Source organism: Mesoplodon bidens (genome assembly GCF_964165515.1).
Source record: "Mesoplodon bidens genome assembly, chromosome: 5".
Classification (NCBI taxonomy): Eukaryota; Metazoa; Chordata; class Mammalia; order Artiodactyla; family Ziphiidae; genus Mesoplodon; species Mesoplodon bidens.
In genome coordinates, this window is record NC_138161.1 from 56582550 (window position 1) to 56603467 (window position 20918).

The window sequence follows — 20918 nt, forward strand, 5'->3', positions numbered from 1 at the left end:
ATTTCCAGCAAACTTCTGCCCCCTCTCTGCAGGATCAGCTGCCACTTCATAGTGCTCTCTGATTGCCCTCCTCTTAGAATTTTTAATCTGCTGCTTTATTTCTCATGCAATATTCTGGGGAAGATTTTAAGACTAATTTCCCTTATGTTTGTTTTTTTAATGCAGGCACTCTCTTTCAGGGTTTGGGGTTACTGGTTACCCGAATCAGTACAATCATTCCAGCTTAAAGACATCACCAAGTTAATCTCCCATTAAGTATCTCTTACTATGACTACTGAATACTCACTGATTCCAGTGTCCTTACAGTACTTGACCAAGTATCGTCCCATAACTTTTAGAAGATGTTTATACTCTTGGACATTGAGAAATTCCTGCTTATTATGGGATGGTTCCATGATCTCCAAGGGTATATCAACAATTCCAACCACACCTGCACCAAGTCTGGAAGAATAAATACATATAGAAATTATACGAAATTGAGCTAAGGAAACAGAAAAAGCTAATATACCCTCATCTTTCAAAATCAATTTTTTAAAAAACAAATTCAGTCATTTGGTCCAAACCATGTCAAAGTTAACAAGTTATCTTATAACTGTACTTTTTAATGTAAGTCTACAGTTATCCTGGTTGTGCTTGGTCCCATAATACAAAATCTCTTAAATACATCATTACTGACTTAATATGACTCCTTTTCCAAACCTATAACCTGACATGGGGAGTCAAGGTGGGTGGGAAGAGGAGGCCGTTTAGCAATAAACATCCCTAACAATCCCTTACAGCAATAAACTGACATGGTCCTCTTAACAATATGAGCCAGTCACTTTTTTCACCCTCATTTCACCTGTCGGGTTGGATTTCTCCTCATCATTGCAGAGGTCCACAGGTACTCAGTGGGAATACATGGGCTGTATTATCTGAGAAGTAACAGTCTGATGGATAAACTCAATTTTTTTTTTCACATTTTTAGCAGCTCATGATGTGTGTAGCTGGGATATTCTGCTTAGTGCTATAACCTGTTTAGGGAAAGGGCATCCAGAAGTCTAGCTCTTCAGGGGCTCCCCAGTGCCCACAGCCTGGCACACAAGTCACACCTTCCCAATTTGGGGCCACTGCCTATCATGTTTTTCATTACTTTCCCCTTCCGCCCTGCCCTCCCTTCAGCCAGTCATTCTGTAAGTCTGAATTTGGGCATCATTTCTTCCAGGAAACCTAACTTAAATTCCCCCAGTTTCATTTACTGCCCCTCCTAAGAGGCTTTGTGCACCTGACACTTGCCTCTAACATATATTTGTTCATTCATCAATTCATTCACGCTCAGCACCTGGCCCTATTCAAGGAACTAGGAATACATTATGAATAAGAAAGACAAGGTCCCTGTTTATGAAGTTTCTCTTCTATTAAAGGATGACAGCCATTAAGGGTGATAAGGGCATTTCAGATGGCAATAAGTGGTATAAGGAAAATACAGCAGGTGCTGTAATCTGTGAAGAGAGAAAAGGTAGAGAGGGGTGATGGCAGGGGCTGATTTTAATTAGACAGTCTAAGAAGACCTTCCTGTGGAGCAGACTTCAGAGCTGGTGCCTGAGTGACATGCTAGGACCAGAAGTAAGAAGATCTGAGGACAGAAGGTTCAAGGCAGAGGGAATAGCAAATGTCAAGGCCCTAAGGCAGGAACAAGCTTAGGATGTCAAAGGAACAGGGAGCCTGCTGGTGTGAGGGGAATGCAGGCAGAGGCTGGGGATGGGTGGGGTGTGTCCCAGAGCCAGGCAGCAGCCAGATCACTGGCGGACTATGAAAACAAGTTCTATTCTACATGCACTGGGATTTTAAGCAAGAGACTAAACTAAGTTATGTTTTAAAAGGTCATTCTTGCTCTTCCCACACAATAATAAATACGTATTTATACATTTGTCCATCTCACTGGACTGTAAGTTCCTTAGCGAAAGGTAGTAGGTTTTCAGAATTTGTCTGCAGAGCTTAGTACAGTACCTGGCACAAGATACTGCAATACAAGTGCTTGTTGAATGAACACATGAGTGAATCACTAATTCCTTGAGAGTGAGGGAACAAGATAAAAAACTGTCCCTCTGAGCCATCCTATTGCTAGCGGTTATCCTGTCTGACTCTGTGCTTTTCTATGGTCTCTCTTCGGGACTCTACATAATTCATGAGAGCAGCTTGTGGAGTTTCAGACCCACCACTGGGAAAGCACCAGAATGTATTACTCTGGGATCGAAGCAGGCTGAAGAGTGTTAAGAATATACGCTCATGCAGGTAACTGGCAGGAACTCATACATGCAGGGGCTGCACAAAATGTTAACAGGTCTGTGGTATAAGACTATGGATTTTTCTTTTCTAAAATTTCTTTACTCTGCTTATATTATTTTTTAATTGGTGAAATATCAGAAACTTAACCTTAGTAGATGGCACAAGAAATGGTAAAATTTCCAAAAGTGTGCTTTTTCCTTAGAGCAGGCACACAGCTCCACTGACATTATAAATTAGGCAGATGAATGCCTGCACACTGATGGGAAGGGTGGATGGGGGATATGACACCTGCTCCCATTATGATTAATCACTTAACTCCACAGACAAAATCTTACTGCAACTTCCCTCATCCTGCCTGTGCCTCTGAAAACAAAAACATACTTACAAGGACTTCAGTTTCAACTGTGGGCCCACTTTCTCATGCATTTTGATCAAGCGGTTATTACTGTAAATGAACATCCCAGCTTGGCTTCGGTTTTCTACGTTCACACCAAAGAACAGGGTGAGTGTCCTTGCTTTTTTAAATTCTCTAGCATTACATTTAGAAAGTTAAAAAAATATATTAATAAAAATATACAGTTTACAAACAGTTAATAAACAAACTCAGATGATAAATATCAAAGGAACTATATACATAAAATATACAGATATTTTGCAAGGCTTAGTAAGCACACTCGGTATCTCTGTATGGCCAAGCATTTTGCATAAACATGATAGGCAATAACAATACCAGTCAAACACAAGCACTCTTTGATTCAAAAATGAGTTTGCCAATTTAAATGTACAAGAACTAGAAAGTTTACAGTTTACAAGAACTAGAAAGTGCAAGTTGTGAAATGTTAACTGGTCTAATATGTACATCACAGCATTTTTTGAAAAATGATGATTTGACCATTTTAAAATTTAGGTATTTCTAACTTTCAGCATGTTCTCAAACCTCCAAATATTCTACACAGATTGGAATGTGCCAAAAGATATTCTTTAGTTTTCTCTCTTTTTCCAAATTCAAAGGTAAACCAAAGTTAATTAAGCAAGTTTACAAGGGCAACAGACATTAGCTCCTGTTTTTCTGACTCTGTCTGCTATACTATGTTTTATGTGGCTTTTGTATTAAAAGTGTAAAAATAGAAAATGAGACATAGCAGACACGACAGAAACAGTCATAATAACAGGAGGCTGCTTGGAGCTATGAAAAACACCTGGATGTAAGAACCAGAAAGATGGATGTGACTTCAAATACAAGCTTGTCTTTGTAACAACCATGTGACTATGGATGAGTCGCTTCAACTTTCTGTCTCGTCTGAAAAATGGGAATAATACCTGCCTAGCCACTTGGGATTCCGTGAGGAGTAAAACGGATAATGTTCCATATAAACTTGGAAGACATTAGGTGCCTGGCAAATGTTATTCTCCTTTCCCAACCAAGAATGGTACCAAATATAATTCTTTCCCTCCACCCACCCTGTAGCTCCTCTCATTACACAAAAACAGCTTTTCTTTTCAAATTCATGACCATGGGCTATTACAACTGACATAATATACTTACTGGACTGATTAAATATATCTATCATTAAAGGACAATGACAAAGTTGTATATCAGTCCTTCTATGTGGATATGATATACAGAGTACATCAGACTTTCTGAGGGAGTTACTGACATGAATTAATATATTATGTATTTTTTAAATGCGTATACATATAGGGTTAAATATATATGAATCAAAGTTTTTCTCAAAAATGTCTACTCTATAATTAGGTTCCCGTTGTTTAACTAAATAGAATACTGACTTTGTAAGGGACCCCAAAACAGAGTATTGGAGGGTATGACATAATCACTCTGCGACAGTAAATGGCACACTGATTGTTTTCAAATTTTAAAAAAAGCATTTTGCTATAAAAATAAGTTCACACCAAATGGCATTATTGTAATAGGATGGTCACCTTTCATACCTATCATTGTGATGACAAAAAAGTCATCAACCAGCTTTTTCTATCTGAAGGCTTTAAAGAGGCCTTTGCTTTTCATTGAAGATTTCTGACATTTATTTTATATTTATTTTGATAAATGCATAATTAACGTTTCAAATTTAAGTTTTGAAGAAAGTTATGGTTATATAGCACATCACGGTTCACACACACCAAAAAATGCCGAAAACTAGTAACACTTCCCTAAAAATTTGTTTCTCAAAGTTATCACAGCTTCCAAAGTCTGACTTTACTTGGACAACAGTGATTATTTTCAATTTAACTTGCTTAACACCTGAACTGGACATCAAGTCAACCCTACCAATGTAAACAATGGTTTTATAATATAGGCTTGCTCTTTTTATTTTAACCGTATATAAGTGATACTTTTACTTGAAGCATACTCTATCTTAAATTGTAAGCAGTACTGGAAGAGGGAAGGAACTGGGACCAACCCTCCAGAGTTTAAATGGCAAAGGACACAGGGAAAGTGAAGTTGTCAGCTGGACCCCTGGGCAGTTCTCTTCCTTATCTAATCAAACACTGAACTAATCTTTCACTCTGTATTGAGAAGTTTTAACATATGTGTACACGAAAATATATACTTTACAAATACTTCCCATTGATTATGTTGGTTGGGGGATTTTGACCATATTATGCTTAATATCATAAGATGTCACAAGCTAAGGAAGAGAAACTGTCATAATAATCACCAAATCTGCCTACTCAGAAATTAGAATTTGTTTTAACATAGTACAGAGGATTTTAGCAAACAGAAAATCTTATGTCTTACCTCCGTTTCTCTTGAAGAATCTTCTGCTTTGCTTTTACATCTTCCGAAGCTTTCCGTAATACATCCTGGAGAAGTACATTTGGTTAGGAGAGCACATAATGCCATTAAATAAATGAGAGCTGAGTTGATATTTATTATCCTATTATCTAAATGTTTCACAAGGGTAATAGTGATAGGTCACATTGCCTAATGCAATTCTACAAGAGCAGATACTCAATAAATACTTGATAAATGATTACGTTCCAATAGCTAAGAAGACAAACCAAATCCAAGCCCACAGTTCTCTCTTTGCACATATCCCAATGTCCTCTCTGGCTTTAGAGAAAGAGTCACTGCTTCCTGTAATGTCACAGTGGCCTTCACACAAACTATGTGAAAGTTTGGGAAAGTCATTCAATGCATCTAGACTCTGGCTTTTGTCTGTGAGAACAGAAAATGCTGAATCACGTGATCCATCACTAAGGCTTCCTTCAGGAGAAAAAAATTGTAATTAAAAAATTTTATCAGAGGCCAAAAGAAAATGTCTCCTCTATATCAAGTTCCATATACCCCTAACTAATCCTCCGCAAACTTTCCCTTTATAGGATATCCATCCTGGGCTTTCTCCCTTTCAGAGTGCCTCAATACCAGTACCCACCTGTCTTTCTTTTCTTCTCTTTTAATTTGATATACGGGCTCATTTACTACCCTATCTCTGGTATGCTCTCTATAACCAGGCAGAAAAAAAACAATGCATTATTATTATTTCACAAATAAGAATACTTTTAATGTGCTCCATCCACTTGATGTGAAAGATGGGCATCTCATTTGATGGATATACCACTGACTGAACCTTATTTTCACGGCCTTTAAAGTAAAAGAAAATGGTAAATGCTTGGTAAGTATTTCACTTCAAATTCAACCACCCAACTGCCTAGAGGAATTTAAGAGGTCAAAAGCCAAGGTCATTCTGCTTAGCTCTCTTCTCTGAGTTAAAGAAACCAGTGTGCATCAGAGCAACAAAGCAAGCTGCTCAAAGACATCCCTGCCCTTCCTGTCAATGAACTTAGAGCACAGAGCAAAGAGGCAGCGAGAGGTAACTGGCTAAGGCAAGAAGAGAGCAAGGTCCTGACCGGGTAGAAAGAGTCTGTTTCTCTTGTCTCCCAAATACATACAGCCAAGGAAACTGATTTTTTGAGAGACAAAATAAAGAAAGCTTAAACTTTTCCTTAAAAGTCAACAACAAGGGCTTCCCTGGTGGCGCAGTGGTTGAGAGTCCGCCTGCCGATGCAGGGGACACGGGTTCGTGCCCTGGTCTGGGAAGATCCCACATGCCACGGAGTGGCTGGGCCCGTGAGCCATGGCCACTGAGCCTGCGCGTCCAGAGCCTGTGCTCCGCAATGGGAGAGGCCACAATGGTGAGAGGCCGCGTACCGCAAAAAAAAAAGTCAACAACAATAAGATAGGTCTATGTTTACCTTAAAAAAATAAGTGAAAAAGGTAAAAGAATTTGGGGAAAGTCATGGATAGATTTGGGGAATTAACATGTGCTACTCTTTGATTTCATCCCATATTCATGACCATTAGATATGAGAGCTCTTTATCAGACACGCTCTTAAAAGTTTGAGGGCAAATTACGGAAAGAATTCATATACTGAGTGCACTGAAGAGGATGAAGGAAGGGTGAAGTGAAGCATTTTTTTCTCCCTATACCTCCTTATCCCATGCAAGCACGTAAATATGTTGTGCAATGACTTACTGTGGTAGAAAGCTTGGTACCATATTTTTGGTAAAAGTTAGCAAACTTACAATACATGTCCTGCCACAATATTCTTTTTCTCTTAGTTGCTATGCATTATAATTAATAATAATAGTTCTTTATAACCTATCTTACTCATGGGCATATTGCAAGGATTATATAGAATGTTTATGAGCTGTGTGGAGCAACTCATAAGAAAAGAGCTTTGTAAGCTGGAAGCATTGTTGTTAATATTCATAATTATAGTATATAATTCTTAGCACTAGAAAGAAGGATTGTGTATTAGTCTTCTCCTTGCTCTCCCTATTTATTTAGGTCCATAGGGAGCTAAAATTTGAAGAGATATTTTCAGGGAGACTTGATAGGCTAGTTTTTTCTGCTTCCTTTTCATTATTTTCTCCTTTTCTGTTACTTTTCCCTTCCTTTTAAAGAAATGAGTTGTGATGATCTTTCCTACCTCTCAATTCACCCCACATTTTGATCACCTTTGCTCTCAATCTCAGCCTTCCCCCCACTTGCTGAGTTTCCTCCCCTTTCTCTGCACCCATCTATTCTGTTTACCTGTGTTAAAATTAACAATCTTCTGAGCTTATTTAAAGGTTTAAGAAGTAAGTGATAAATAAGAGTCATCTGTGTACAGGAAAAAGCAAATGACCCTGTTCACCATTTAAGAAGACTACTCTATATGTCATACCTTGGCAGGAAAAGACAAAGAAGTTCTGTCAGAGTGTTTTCCTTTGATTTGTGCTTCTTTCAATATGAGTTTAGCTAGAAACAGAAGCAAGATAATTCAATAAAATGAAACCCTTTCAAGCATCTTTAAATGAATATTACATATATATAATATATCCATGACCAGTAAGAATGGCTTACAGATAATAATCTCAGAAAATCCTGTATTCCTTCTACAGCTTTCACACATTCCAAGACTAGGTAGCCATACAGGGTCCTTTAAGACATGACAACATATAGGGCATATATATATATATATATATATATACATACAAATTCAAAAGTCATGACTGAATGTTCGGCTGACTGAAAACTCTCTAAAATCCATGAAATATGGATATAGAGCTACTCCTCACTCCTGGATCACTGGGGAAGGATGGCTTTGTCCTTTTGGAGGAGGAGTGAATGTGTAGAGCATGCCTTCTTAAAGTGGATACAACACCAGTCTCTAAAGTGATCTAACTCTGCATCAGGACAACCCTAATATACATCAATCTAGTTCCAAGTGTGTACTCAGAACTTGAATTACTTTTATAATAATAACATCATATTTAGACAAAACCAAAGATGGAAAATGTGTTATGAAGTTCCTTAGAGGTAGGAATTACATTTGATTACTTGTGTTTATTCCTATAATGCCCAAAGCAGGGTATGTCTCAGAATAACTGCTCAATTAACATCTGCTGAATAAATTAACAATAATGATGTAGGCCATAGGTAATTACATACCTATCTTTACTGCTTCTTCTGCTTGTTTAACTTCATTTTTAAATGCCCCTTTAAAAGATGTGACATACAGATACTTTCTGAAATGAAACAAGAACGTAAGTCAGATTATCATTTTAAAGTTCATAATACAAAAATGTTCTTTAGGAAGACTATATGCTCCAGAGATATGTTATTATTAAGAAAAAGTCATCAAGTAAGTTGCATTCAGCTTGTAAGTCAGCAAAGTTTAGACCTAAGAAAAATTTCTTGCCTTTTAATACTTGGCAATTTTGCTTTAGTAAGGGAACTTCAGGAGAGATATAAGAAAATCTCTGCCCACATAAATGTTACTTATACATGTAAAATAGGACAATTTTCTTAAAAAGAAAATTTTCTATGTAACTGCTCCATTATCAAAGTTTCTGGTTAATATACCTAGCCCTCTTACCCAGATCATCACCGATACTGAATAAACTGCTTCTCCCAGTCCCTAATTTTGTCTGATACCCATGTAGACTCAGGAGCTTAACATTCTCTGATAACGTCAATGTTCAGAAAGGCAATGTTTAGAAAGGCAGTGAGAGGTAGATGGAGAATTCTAGAACATCTCTTGAAGCCGGAACATTTAAAGACATATAAAAAGAGGCATCTGTTCAGGCAGAGGAGAGAGTCTACATCTATATGCCCAATGAGCCTATGCCAGGCATAGGCAAAATACTGCTCGCAGCTTGTTTCTGTTACAGTCTAAGACCTAAGACCTTGTGCTCCGCAACAAGAGAAGCCACCGCAATGAGAAGCCCACGCACCACAACGAAGAGTAGCCCCCGCTCGCCGCAACTAGAGAAAGCCCTCACACAGCAACGAAGACCCAACTCGGCCAATAAATAAATAAACAAATAAATTTAAATAAATAAATAAACACCGATAGAAAAAGGTAATCTGTGTGTCTCTGCCTTGCAAAAACAGCCTAACACTCTCATGCTGAGCTAGCTCTGTCTTCCACTTCTATCCAGCCATCCAAGTTCTGCCCTCTAGAATTCCAACCATCACATGGCAGCTTTTCACATTTTCACTCAGGCCCTGTGTATTCCCTCATCCACGGCATGATGCTCCATTCCACCAATGACCCCCTACCAGATAACCAGACAGTTAATTTATACTGTGAGCTAGGAAGTCCCTTCCCTCCTAAAGCATCCTCATCTGAACATCACCCTCCAGACATGGTATAAGCAGGACATGGTTTATTGGTAGTATTACCATCTTGTTCTTTTCTTTTTTTTCTTTCATAATTGAGATTTTATTGGTTGTTTTGAGGATCAGTACACAGACATTTCAATTTGTGCACAATTCTCAATATACGTACCAAAAATCTAAAAAATCATGTAGTTGTGATTCTTTTCTGAACAGTTATTCCAGTGACTTTCCAGCTTAAAATTTGGAGGCAAATTTTCCTTCACAAGATATCAAGTACCAATACCTTCAAATATTAATATGCTGTTACATCGTAAGTCCCACTAATTCACAATTTAATATCATATACACTACATACTCAAATTGTCAGTCATTCACAGCACATTAACAGTTACTAGAAGAACTGGGCTACCATGACCAAAGATGTTACAAAGTGCACAAAATTCTGCCCAGGAGAGCCAAGATCAAGGGGTGAGTGGTTTCCTTTAGGAAACAATTCTACCAAAAACAACATGGGAAGAGAAGTAATTTAAAGCGTTTAAGACATTAAATGCACAACTGCCTCCAAACTGCCATTTAGTATGCTTTGTATTATAGGATATAAAAGCTACCCCCGCCACAGCATTCCACAGCTATTCTGTGGAATGTTAAGCTGACACCCAAGACAATCAAAACCTCCCATATTCAATATCCCACTATTTTCTGGTTGTAACAAAAAATAAACAACCAGCAAATGATTTCACCTCTTAAAAAAGAGCATTTACACTTAAAAAATGGGATGAGGTGGGATTCCCTCCTTTTTAAAAATGTTTCTAGAGCTACTAAAAAACTTGCATTTACAAAATAGTTGATAAAAATATTCCTCTGGATTGTACAAGGAGGGAGACAGGGACCCCTGATAGGACCAGGTGTGTGATATTAATCAGACTTGGCTTCTTTCCCTCCTGCTTCATCAGAAGCTGGGCTCTCCTCGTTTTTAGCTTCTCCATTTTCTGCAGGTGAGTCTTCTTTAGTGTCTTGGTTAGCCACTTCAGCCTGTTTTCCCTTTGCTCCCCTTTTCCCTTCTGTTTGCACTTTTTTGTCTGATGATTTATCCTTTCCTGCCGCCTTTTTGAGCTTCGTTTCTACTTTTGCAGGAGCCGGTTTCTTCCTCTTGGGCATCGTGGCGGCGGGGCGGGCGCAGGCTGGGTGCCTGCGGGCGCAGAGCCTTCGCGAAGCTGGGCTGCCTGGCCGCTGCCGCTGCTCCCGCCACCCGAGCTGCTGGGACCCGCGGCGGGGCGGGGGGAGAACGGATGGCTACCATCTTGTGCTGCTCGCTAAGTTCCATAAATATTTTCAGCAACCCTGTCACACTATCAGCTTAGATTAAACTTGTGGTCAATGAAAACATCTATTTTTTTTTCATGTAAATCACTGTCCAAGTCTAGGATATTAACACAATAGATTTTTTAAATCTAAATTCGGGACTGTAGGTTATTTATACTACATTTATCTTTTGTATTTCAACTCTCTCACATCTTGTTCGCATTATGCCTGATGTAAGATAATCCTTCTAGTTCAGGGTCTATTATGAATTCAACCATGCCTGTTTTTTACCCAAGCTATTGATAAAAACACTGAACAGAATATGATTAAGGGAGGAAACCAATGACATGACACCAAAATTTCCCCCCTAGCCCCTTCTGAACTTGTTAGAGACATTGGGGTAAAGGAACTACAGCAACTGTAAGTCAATCCAATCTTCTTTTTTCTGTTTGCTATGAAAATATAGAGAAATGGCTGACCATAAAGTATAGGTATGTATTCTTATAAATAATACTTCAGGGTTCATGTCTAGAAGTTTATTGGAGCCTGGATGGTCAAGTGAACAGAGTATTTAATCATTTTTAATACATTTTACATGCTTCTACTCTGGTCCCTTAGGGTCATTCCCAGCTTTTAATTTGTTTCCATACAGCCATTAGAGCTAGAGTACCATTTAGGGAAGAAATAAAGTAAGGGTCACCCCACTAGGGGTGAGATAACATGGAGAGAATGCCACATATTTCTTACACAAAACTTCTGCCACCAGAGAAGCTGTGAGGAAAACAATATGCAAGTAAATAAGTCAAATGGAGAGAAAGTTAAGCCTAAGGGATAAAGCTATGAAAAATTAAACCTGTCTAGACTGTAGATCCCAAAACATATCAGACTTAACAGTTTATCAGAGCCCCATGTAAGTATCAGAGCCTCCTTAAGTAACTTTTAAGGAATAAGTATTTATATTATATCTACTCCCTGGTAAGATATATCTAAGAATATTACACTGAAAGGTGCATTAAAAAATATACTAGGGTGGGAAACAGCCATCACTTGATATAAGTAATTTAGGTAGACGAAATTCAATTCAATAAAATTCCCTCAGAACATAGAGATAAATCCACATTTTCCACTGGCTTAAACCATTTTTTACCCAAACTCACTAAGAGAGGAATAATTTAATTTGAAAAGATCAGCTATGTTGATTGATCCAGGAAACCCTTGGTGCTTCCCAGAAGAAGGAGACTGATGAAAAGGAAGTATCACTTTGATACGAATTAAGGAACAAACAGATTTATAGAGTAAGTCTCAGGCTTGGTATACTTCATTTTTCAAAATATGACCTGCAGTAGAATCAGAAATCCAAGTAAAGCTTTTGAGGAATCCATTCGTGTGTGGTCAGGGCATTCAATTCAGAGATCCACAATTTTTAATATTAATATCAATATGAGTGATTGCAAGGCCCCAGAACAGCAACTACTTATTCATGGAAATAAGACAACATAACAGATGTGGGTCTGTTATAAAGAATTAGTGTGGTATAGGGGAAAGAGCATGGAATTTGAATTGGTAAAGAATTCAGAGCCAGAAGATTTGAGTTCTTATCTAGTTCTGACATTTATTTATTTCTAAATGATGATAAAACATAACCCACAGGGCCACTGCAAAAATTAAATAACATAATGTATATCAAAAGGCGTACATAGGGCTTCCCTGGTGGCGCAGTGGTTGAGAGTCCGCCTGCCGATGCAGGGGACACGGGTTCATGCCCCGGTCCGGGAAGATCCCACATGCCACGGAGCGGCTGGGCCCATGAGCCATGGCCACTGAGCCTGTGCATCCGAAGGCTGTGCTCCGCAATGGGAGAGGCCACAACAGTGAGAGGCCCGCATACCGCAAAAAAAAAAAAAAAGGCGTACATAGAGACAATGTACAAGTATTAAATGTTCCTCCCAGTAGATAGTAAATTCCTGAAAACTAGAACTAATCTTATCTTTCTAGCACAATCTCAGACTAACAGAAGGTTTTGATAAATGTTTAGAAAATAAATGAATGACCACCCACACACCAAGAAAAAAAAACTGTTCTCATAGCATGCATAGTTGTGCAAGATAAGTTATATAATAGGCAAATGTAAGCTTAAAAAAAGCTTATGCTAAAATATAAATGGTAATTAAACTATAAGTGAGCCAGATGTATATCTATACATATGTGCATTCTATATATAAAATATACATACACATATATGTATATGACTTAATAGTTCAAATATATTTGAGTAAAAAGAAAATATAAGTGAACAGATTTTTTTAATAGAACCCATTACAATCAAAGCACCTAGGAGTCACTGAAGTAAATAACATATTCCTACTTGGGGGGACCATCTAACTTAGTGTTCACTGCAGTATGTTACTATTATGGCCAAATATTTGTTTCATATAATTACTCTTCAGCAAACCTTCCAGGATGCAGTTTGAATTTTATTTGCAATTGTAAAAATCTTACTATCAAATTATAAAAATCTTACTATCAAATCACTTTAACAATTGGGGTGGGAGGTATTTTACAAATGAAAACTCTATGAAGATAATTGAACAAAGGTGAGTTACCTGGGTCTGTAGAGGCAATAACATAGGTATTTTGTTTTAACTCTTTGGGCCTGAATGAATATTCTCATCCGAGGGTCAAAATACAGAATAGATGTATAGGCTCTGAATGACCATCTCTCTGGAAAACTAGAAAAGAAAATATCAAAGGTCATACTGTAGACAATGTAATAATGACATTATTTGAGGAGAAAAAATAAGACTACCAAGTCATAATGGTTACTACTAGCAGCTTCAGGAACTTTTTTCTAAACCTAATGACACAACAAATACCAGCAAATCCTGCAACACTCACACACCCCTAAATACAAGGGCTTCCGTGAATAACCTACACATTGATTAGAACTGAACTCTGGTTGGCAACTAGCTGATTCAAAGTAGACTTACATCAGCAATAGAAAAGATACTTTTCATTAAAGCTATCAGCCCAGAAAGACAAAACCGCGTCAAATAAACAGAACAATCCCCCTGCTCAAACATAACAAAATGAATCTAGGCCCACATGAATGAAATACATTTCCATGAAGTTACTGCAAGCAGAGAAATATAATAAAATGTTTCATTTGCTTTGAAAATTATGAACAAGAAACATAAAACTTCATTCTGTAAGTGCAATTAAGTGTTAAAATAAGTATTAATGGCCAACTGAGGGGAGGAGTCTGATAACATGATAAGTGAAAAAGAAAAGAGAAAAATAAAGGGTGGAAAGGCAATAAAATGGGAGCAGAGACAACATAAATAGCCTATGAAGAAAACTACCCTTGTAAAACTGCACATTGTTGAGAAGTCGCTGTGTTGCTGTATAACAACTCCAGGGACCTTCTATATTAAAGTCTACTTGTGAACTGTAAATCCTCTCCAATTAGACAAGAAATAAAGATCAAAAACAGGCCCAGCCATGCTTAAGAAGCAGTGCTCTTCATCTACTGGGTCCTAGAAAAGTCTACAAGGGAAGGGCTACAAGGCACAAATAGAAAGCAGGGAGCAGTAAACCTATCACTTTTATAATCCTACCTCAGTCCAGAGGGAGACAAGTTGGTGGAAAGGAAATATAAAGCCTGTTGGGGGGTGGCTGCTCAATGGGGTCACATTATTGGCAATTACTCAGTAAGAAAGAACCGAGCTCCAAGGAATTTACAAAAATGAAAACAAAATCCATAGGCAGTCCAAGGATTTCCTGGTTGGTTATAAGTTCCTCCAGGCAGGATCTATAGCTCATTATGAAGTCAGGAATTTCTATTAGTTGTTTAAAAAGTAAGCCTTCAGTAGAATTTCCCAATATAAATTATGTAAAAGTATCTAGTCCATGGCTATTACTCCATAAATACAAGTGCAGCTTTAATGTGACACGAAAGGCTATCTGCATGACTACAGTAATGTAGTCAATTATTAGTATACCAGAAGCTGCACAGTCAAATAAGTCCTCCCCTGTTAAGAGAAAAAAAAAAAAAAGTCACCTTGGGACACTATAAAAATTCTGAGGACTTCTGCCATTATTCAAATCCTTTCTGGATCTCCTGATTTGAAATTGCCCTTACAGCTAGAAACTCCTTCTTTTGACTCTCCTCAAAGCTAACACTTCTTTGTCATTTGAAGGTAAAAGTCAAAAGTAATTCAGAGACAAGTTTGAGAATTTGAGAAATCTGGTGAGAGATCCAACTGGGTTAGACAAGTTTTGGTTAAAAAAAATATTATACAAATATAAAATAAGGACACTAATATGTCTACCTCTTAATAGGTCACTTCTATACTCATTCCATTAATATTTATAGGTAAATATCCATAGCATGCGTGCTGGGGATCCTCAAGACCTCCCCTATGTGAGGAAGATGCGCTAGAAGGTCTCATGGGACTTAGCATGTAATTGTATTCATGGCTAAGCTTTATCATGGTGATGAAGTAAGGATATACAATGGCTCTTATGGAAAGAAAGGTGATGTCTGGAGGAATCCTCGTGTGGCTTTCTTATGTTCTCCCCTTCTCATGAAGGGTCACACAGAGAATACTCTTTCCCCAGCTATGAAAATGTAGCAACGTGTGTGTGATGCTTTTGCTTCAGGAAGCCCATTAGAGACTCTGGGCCCTCAAGGCTTTTTCATCATTGTTTGTTGCTTCTCGTTTTTTTTTTGTTGTTGTTTTTTTACTGGGGCTGGTCATATAAACACCCTCTGCCTAGCATGTATAAAAATTCCAGAGTCCCAGAAAAAAAGTAGATTTTCAGCATATATCATGTTATTTGCACAGTCTAGATACAGTGAGCCACCCTCACCTGTTACAGAAAGTTTTATATCAGTGAGGGAAACTGTTTACCAGCCAAGTTCCCAGAAGCCAGCCAAGAGCCAATCTTGCAAGCAAGACTTCTAGCATTAACCCTTTTCTACACACACACCTACTTTTGAAAGTTCCTATTTACTTGTGACAAAGAGAACAGCAATACTTCTTATGCTATTATCATGTCAGTGATAGAAAGACAAAGAAGGCTAAATATGACATCTGTATATGAAACAGGCTACCCAATGTCACTTTCAAACGTCTTTACATGATACATAAGGTCCTTCACGATCTGGACCCCACTTAACTCTCCAGCCTCGTCTCCTGCCAGCTTCAGTCTAGCCATTTAGGACCACTTCAGTTCTCCAGATATGGGGTCATGCTTTCTTACCCCCAAGCCTTGGCACATTCAATTCTGTGGCCATTTTCAGTTAGCTCCTCTTCACGCTTCAGATTGCACTTCCTCTCAAAGCCTTCCCTCACTCCCCAAGATTGGGTGAATCACTCTCCTCCGGTGCTCCCCTCCTTCTTCTGTGGCCCCCTCCACAGCACTTGCCACTTTGTGGTGTCGCTGACTGTTTACTTACTTGTATCTCCATCAGGCTGTACCCTCCATGAGGCTAGCATCCTCATCAATAAACATTTGTTGAATAAATGATAATTATTCAGGACTTCCTTGGCTTAATTTAGAATGAACAACAGAGGGTTCCCTATATAAGACTTTTTAGTGACTGATCATCTTCAGTGATGATGTTACCCGTGTTTACAAATAAAGCCACCCACTGGGGAAACTGAGATACAAATGTACTCTGTCATCATGGTATCTTCAGAAGATCTAAGAAAAAATATAGTGTTACTCTCCATCGTGCAGGAGCTGCTTCATATATCTTCTCCAAGAGGTGTTTGTCTCTTGTTTCCTCCTAAATGTTTTTTCCAACCTAAAGTTTTCCAGAAGTATCCATATCTCTCTCTCTTTGCCTGTATCATCTTTCTCTCTTACTTTCTATTTAACTGGCTATAATAAACTGAGAAAGGAAGAGAGAGAGCAAGCTCCCTAACATACACACACACATACACACCGTCACATGACAGACTTGAGAAGGGAAAATTTTCAGGCAGAAACTGGCTTTATAGTCTGTGGAATATGATAGGATGAGGTGGGGTAATCTATGTGCTTGTCCCCTGCTCAGCAATGGGTATTCTCAAAAAGTCTCAAATTTAGCCTCCAGCTGTGGCTGTGGCCTCTGTGTGGCCTCTTTCTTCTCCCAGCCTATCCACCCTGTCGTCCTGCTGTTGGAAGTGTTGCTCCATATGTGGCATATCATGGGTGGACTGGTGTGTTGGGACCACCAAACTATGTTAAGGGTAGGAGAGGGTCCAGAAAGAGGGGTCTCATGACCAAGGTCCAATCTCCTTTATCTACCAATTCAGATTCTCTGTGGCTGGAGTCTGAGAATGTGAATTTTTAAAAAACTATCCAGGTGTTTCTTTAACTCTACCAGTTTTAAGAACCATTGCCTGGTAGACCTACTGGACAGGGTAGTATGCAAAGCAGTTTTCCTGAAAGAAGGGAGCAGAAAAATCTCTTGAAGGTGTTTGGACCTAGGACACCCTCCACATTTATCTACACTGGGTACACAGACAACAGACTCCTATCCAGTCCAACCACTGAGCTACCTTCCATAGTTGAGAAAACACCTCTAAAATCTGGGCACCAGACTAAATTAAATCCCTTTCGGAGTATCTCCGAAGTGCTATATTTCTATTCATGAAAATACTGTATACTATAACCAAAACTGGTTTATAATTTTCTAAATTTATTGCTAAAGTCCCTATAAAATCTCTGAAGAGTTCTTGAAGTTGAAATTAACAAGGCCTATATTATCTTGTATAAAGAAGTGCATAAAGATTTTTAACTAGTTTAAGTTCTGAACTATAAAGGGGCTAACCGCATTTAATCTCAGGGTAGATTATACCTAAGAGAAATGTCAACTCAAAGAGGCAATTTAAAAGAAAAGTTATAAGCTACGCAAAGTAATGAAAGTGCTTCTGCCATAACCACAGTATGGCAAGCACTACATTATAACAATTTGAAGCTGTGACTTTTGATGTGCTCCTAGCCAGCTCAGTTAAGACATAAACTAGAGACATTATGGAATGCTGCCCAATGACTGTCAATTTAGAAACACACTGGCAACATGACACCTAATTTCAAAACATTACTTAGCACAAAATTTCAACTCCATTACTCCATATTATATCATTACTTTCAGAGCTTTTTTTTTTGGATGGATTCCTCTAGTTGCCTGAGATCCTGAGCCATGATGGATTCCAGGGGCAAGAAAGGCCCTTTTGATGACAGCCAATTCCATGACATGCCTTTTTTTTTTTACTAGAGCCCGTGGTTTCTTCCATTTTTTCATAAAGTTGAATATGTTAAGAAGATATTAAGTAATTGAAAACAACATGGGCACAAGGAAATTGCATATATAACAGACCATGTGAAATGGTCATATGATCCTGGCCCCCCAAAAGGGAATCAGGAAAAATGCTATAGGAGTGATCAAGCCTTCACAGTTTGGAAGTCAAAAAAGATTTCAAAGGTAACAGAAGCACTTTACAAAATTTCCTAAAACTCCCTCTCTTATCCTAATAAAGGTCTCCAGTGATCTTCAGGGATGGAGGACAGTAGAACCCCCTATGGCAAGTGCCAGCACCTTCCAATGAAAGTATTTGCAATATCCTTAGAAAATTACCTAGACATTGACATTCAATTCGGTTTACCTTAAATCATTTGTTACTTGCTACGTACCAGGCACTGAGTTAGTTTACAGAGCATTATAGTATGTGCTAGAAAGAAGTGCTATGGGAGAAGAAGAATGGACAGAATTAAAACGTACTGAGAACTTCCACATGCCCAGTACTGTGCCTCTTCTGTTTCTACAGTATTCGTATTAAGTAGATGATGCAATAGCCTCATCCTGTAGATGAGAACAGTGAAGATCAGAGACTACAAATAACTTACCATTAGAATAAAAGCTCTCTCAACAGAATTCAAGCCACTTGGGGGCAGAGATATTTGTTTTCTTCCCTGATATATCCCCAGATCCTAAAGCAAGGCCTGATACTTACACTCAATAAATATCCACTGAATGAGTGAATGTAAAATGAATCTATCTATAGTCCGTTACTCAGTGGAAGAACCAGAATTTGAGACCAGTTCTAAGTGACTACGAAGTCTACGCTTTTTATAATGTACCTACTGCCTCCAAGGCTGAGTGGCTGGATGCACAGCACTGCTGCGGAGTGGTGGGAATTAGTGGACGGGCTCAGGCAGCCTCCATCCACAGCCCCTACATGCCTGTAAGCCTGAGGTTCTGGCTCCTTCAACTCCATCCACAGAACAGGATTCAAGGATATGGTGCCCATATTTTCTAATTCTGTATGGACTTTACAAAGAATATATGATATGGCATTAGACTACAAATGCTGCCCATTCATTCAATTAACCCTAATGTCTCTGCTGACAGACCATGACATCATATAAAGGAATATTTTTTAAAAAATCAGACATATCTAGAATCAAGTTGGTAGACTTAGAACACATACTAGTCTCCTGCTGAAATCCAAGGAAGAATAGTAAGGATGCTTGGGTGCCTAGAGAGGAATGAGAAAAAGGGGAAAGACAATCAGAGGAATATAGGTGAATAATATGCAGGATGCTGCAGAACACTGTACAGACATTGACTTTTTCTCTGGGTGAAATGGGAAGTCACTGGAGAATTCTATACAGAGACTGTTTAAAAGACTACTCTGGCTGCTACAGAGGAGCAAGGGTAGAATAGTTTTTACAGGGCCAAGGGTGGAAGCAGGAAGACCAGTGGACCAGTGGGAGGATTTCTGCAATAATCCAGGTGAGACATGAGGGTGGCCTGGACCAGGATCGTAGCAGCAGAGGAGATGATAAGTGGTTGGATCTGGATGTATTTGAAGGCAAAGCCCATGTGAAAGTAATAAGTTACAAAAGTCCTCCAACTGCTGAGTATGAAGAATTAGAGAAAACCAAGACCCACATTATGGAAATATTAAAGGTTAAGAGAAAATCCTAAAAGCTATGCACAGGAAAAATGAGTATTACAAAATTTTAATAATTACATCTGCATCAGACTTCTCACTAACAACATGGATTCAAGAAGTCAAACGAGTAATAAGTACTGAGAAAAACAATTTTTAAACCAATATTCCTTTATCCATTTAAACAAATACTGAGGTAGAAAGGGGAAATAAAGGTACTTTTTTTGAATTTTATTTTATTTTATTATACAGCAGGTTCTTATTAGTTACGTATTTTATACATATTAGTGTATATATGTCAATCCCAATCTCCCAATTCATCCCACAACCAGCCCCCACTTTCCCCCCTTGGTTTCTTCTCTACATCTGTGTCTCTATTCCTGCCTTGCAAAACAGTTCATCAGTACCATTTTTCTGGATTCTACATATATGTGTTAATATACCAAATTTGTTTTTCTTTCTGACTTACTTCACTCTGTATGACAGTCTCTAGGTCCATCCACGTCTCTACAAATGACCCAATCTCGTTCCTTTTTATGGCTGAGTAATATTCCATTGTATATATGTACCACATCTTCCTTATCCATTCATCTGTCGATGGGCATTTAGGTTGCTTCCATGTCCTGCCTATTGTAAAGAGTACTGCAATAAATATTGGGGTGCATATGTCTTTTTGAATTATGGTTTTCTCTGGGTATATGCCCAGTAGTGGGATTGCTGGATCATATGGTAATTCCATTTTTAGTTTTTTAAGGAACCTCCATACTGTTCTCCATAGTGGCTGTATCAATTTACATTCCCATCAACTGTACAGGAGGGTTCCCTTTTCTCTACACCCTCTGCAGCATTTGTTGTTTGTAGATTTTCTGTTGATGCTCATTCTAACTGGTGTGAGGTGATGCCTCATTGTAGTTTTGATTTGCATTTCTCTAATGATTAGTGATGTTGAGCAGCTTTTCATGTGCCTCTTGGCCATCTGTATGTCTTCTTTGGAGAAATGTCTATTTAGGTCTTCCAGCCATTTTTTGATTGGGTTGTTTTTTTAATAATGAGCTGCATGAGCTGTTTATATATCGGGGAGATTAATCCTTTTTCCGTTGATTCGTTTGCAAATATTTTCTCCCATTCTGAAGGTTGTCTTTTCATCTTGTTTATAGTTTCTTTGCTGTGCAAAAGCATTTAAGTTTCATTAGGTCACATTTGTTTATTTTTGTTTTTATTTCCATTACTCTAGGAGGTGGGTCAAAATAGATCTTGCTGTGATTTATGTCAA

At 38.3% G+C, this 20918-nt stretch overlaps 1 protein-coding gene across 1 annotated transcript in view; it reads right to left on the bottom strand.

Annotated features, from left to right (window-relative positions):
• Positions 1-20918, bottom strand: part of MORC1 (MORC family CW-type zinc finger 1) — a gene marked incomplete at both ends in the record, with an annotated part of 188250 nt that overhangs the window by 109456 nt on the left and 57876 nt on the right. The window contains 6 exons of the mRNA XM_081235628.1: positions 287-441; positions 2654-2797; positions 5027-5091; positions 7459-7532; positions 8226-8302; positions 13304-13429. Coding sequence (XP_081091754.1) covers positions 287-441; positions 2654-2797; positions 5027-5091; positions 7459-7532; positions 8226-8302; positions 13304-13429 — 641 coding nt within the window. The remainder of the gene's footprint in view (positions 1-286; positions 442-2653; positions 2798-5026; positions 5092-7458; positions 7533-8225; positions 8303-13303; positions 13430-20918) is intronic.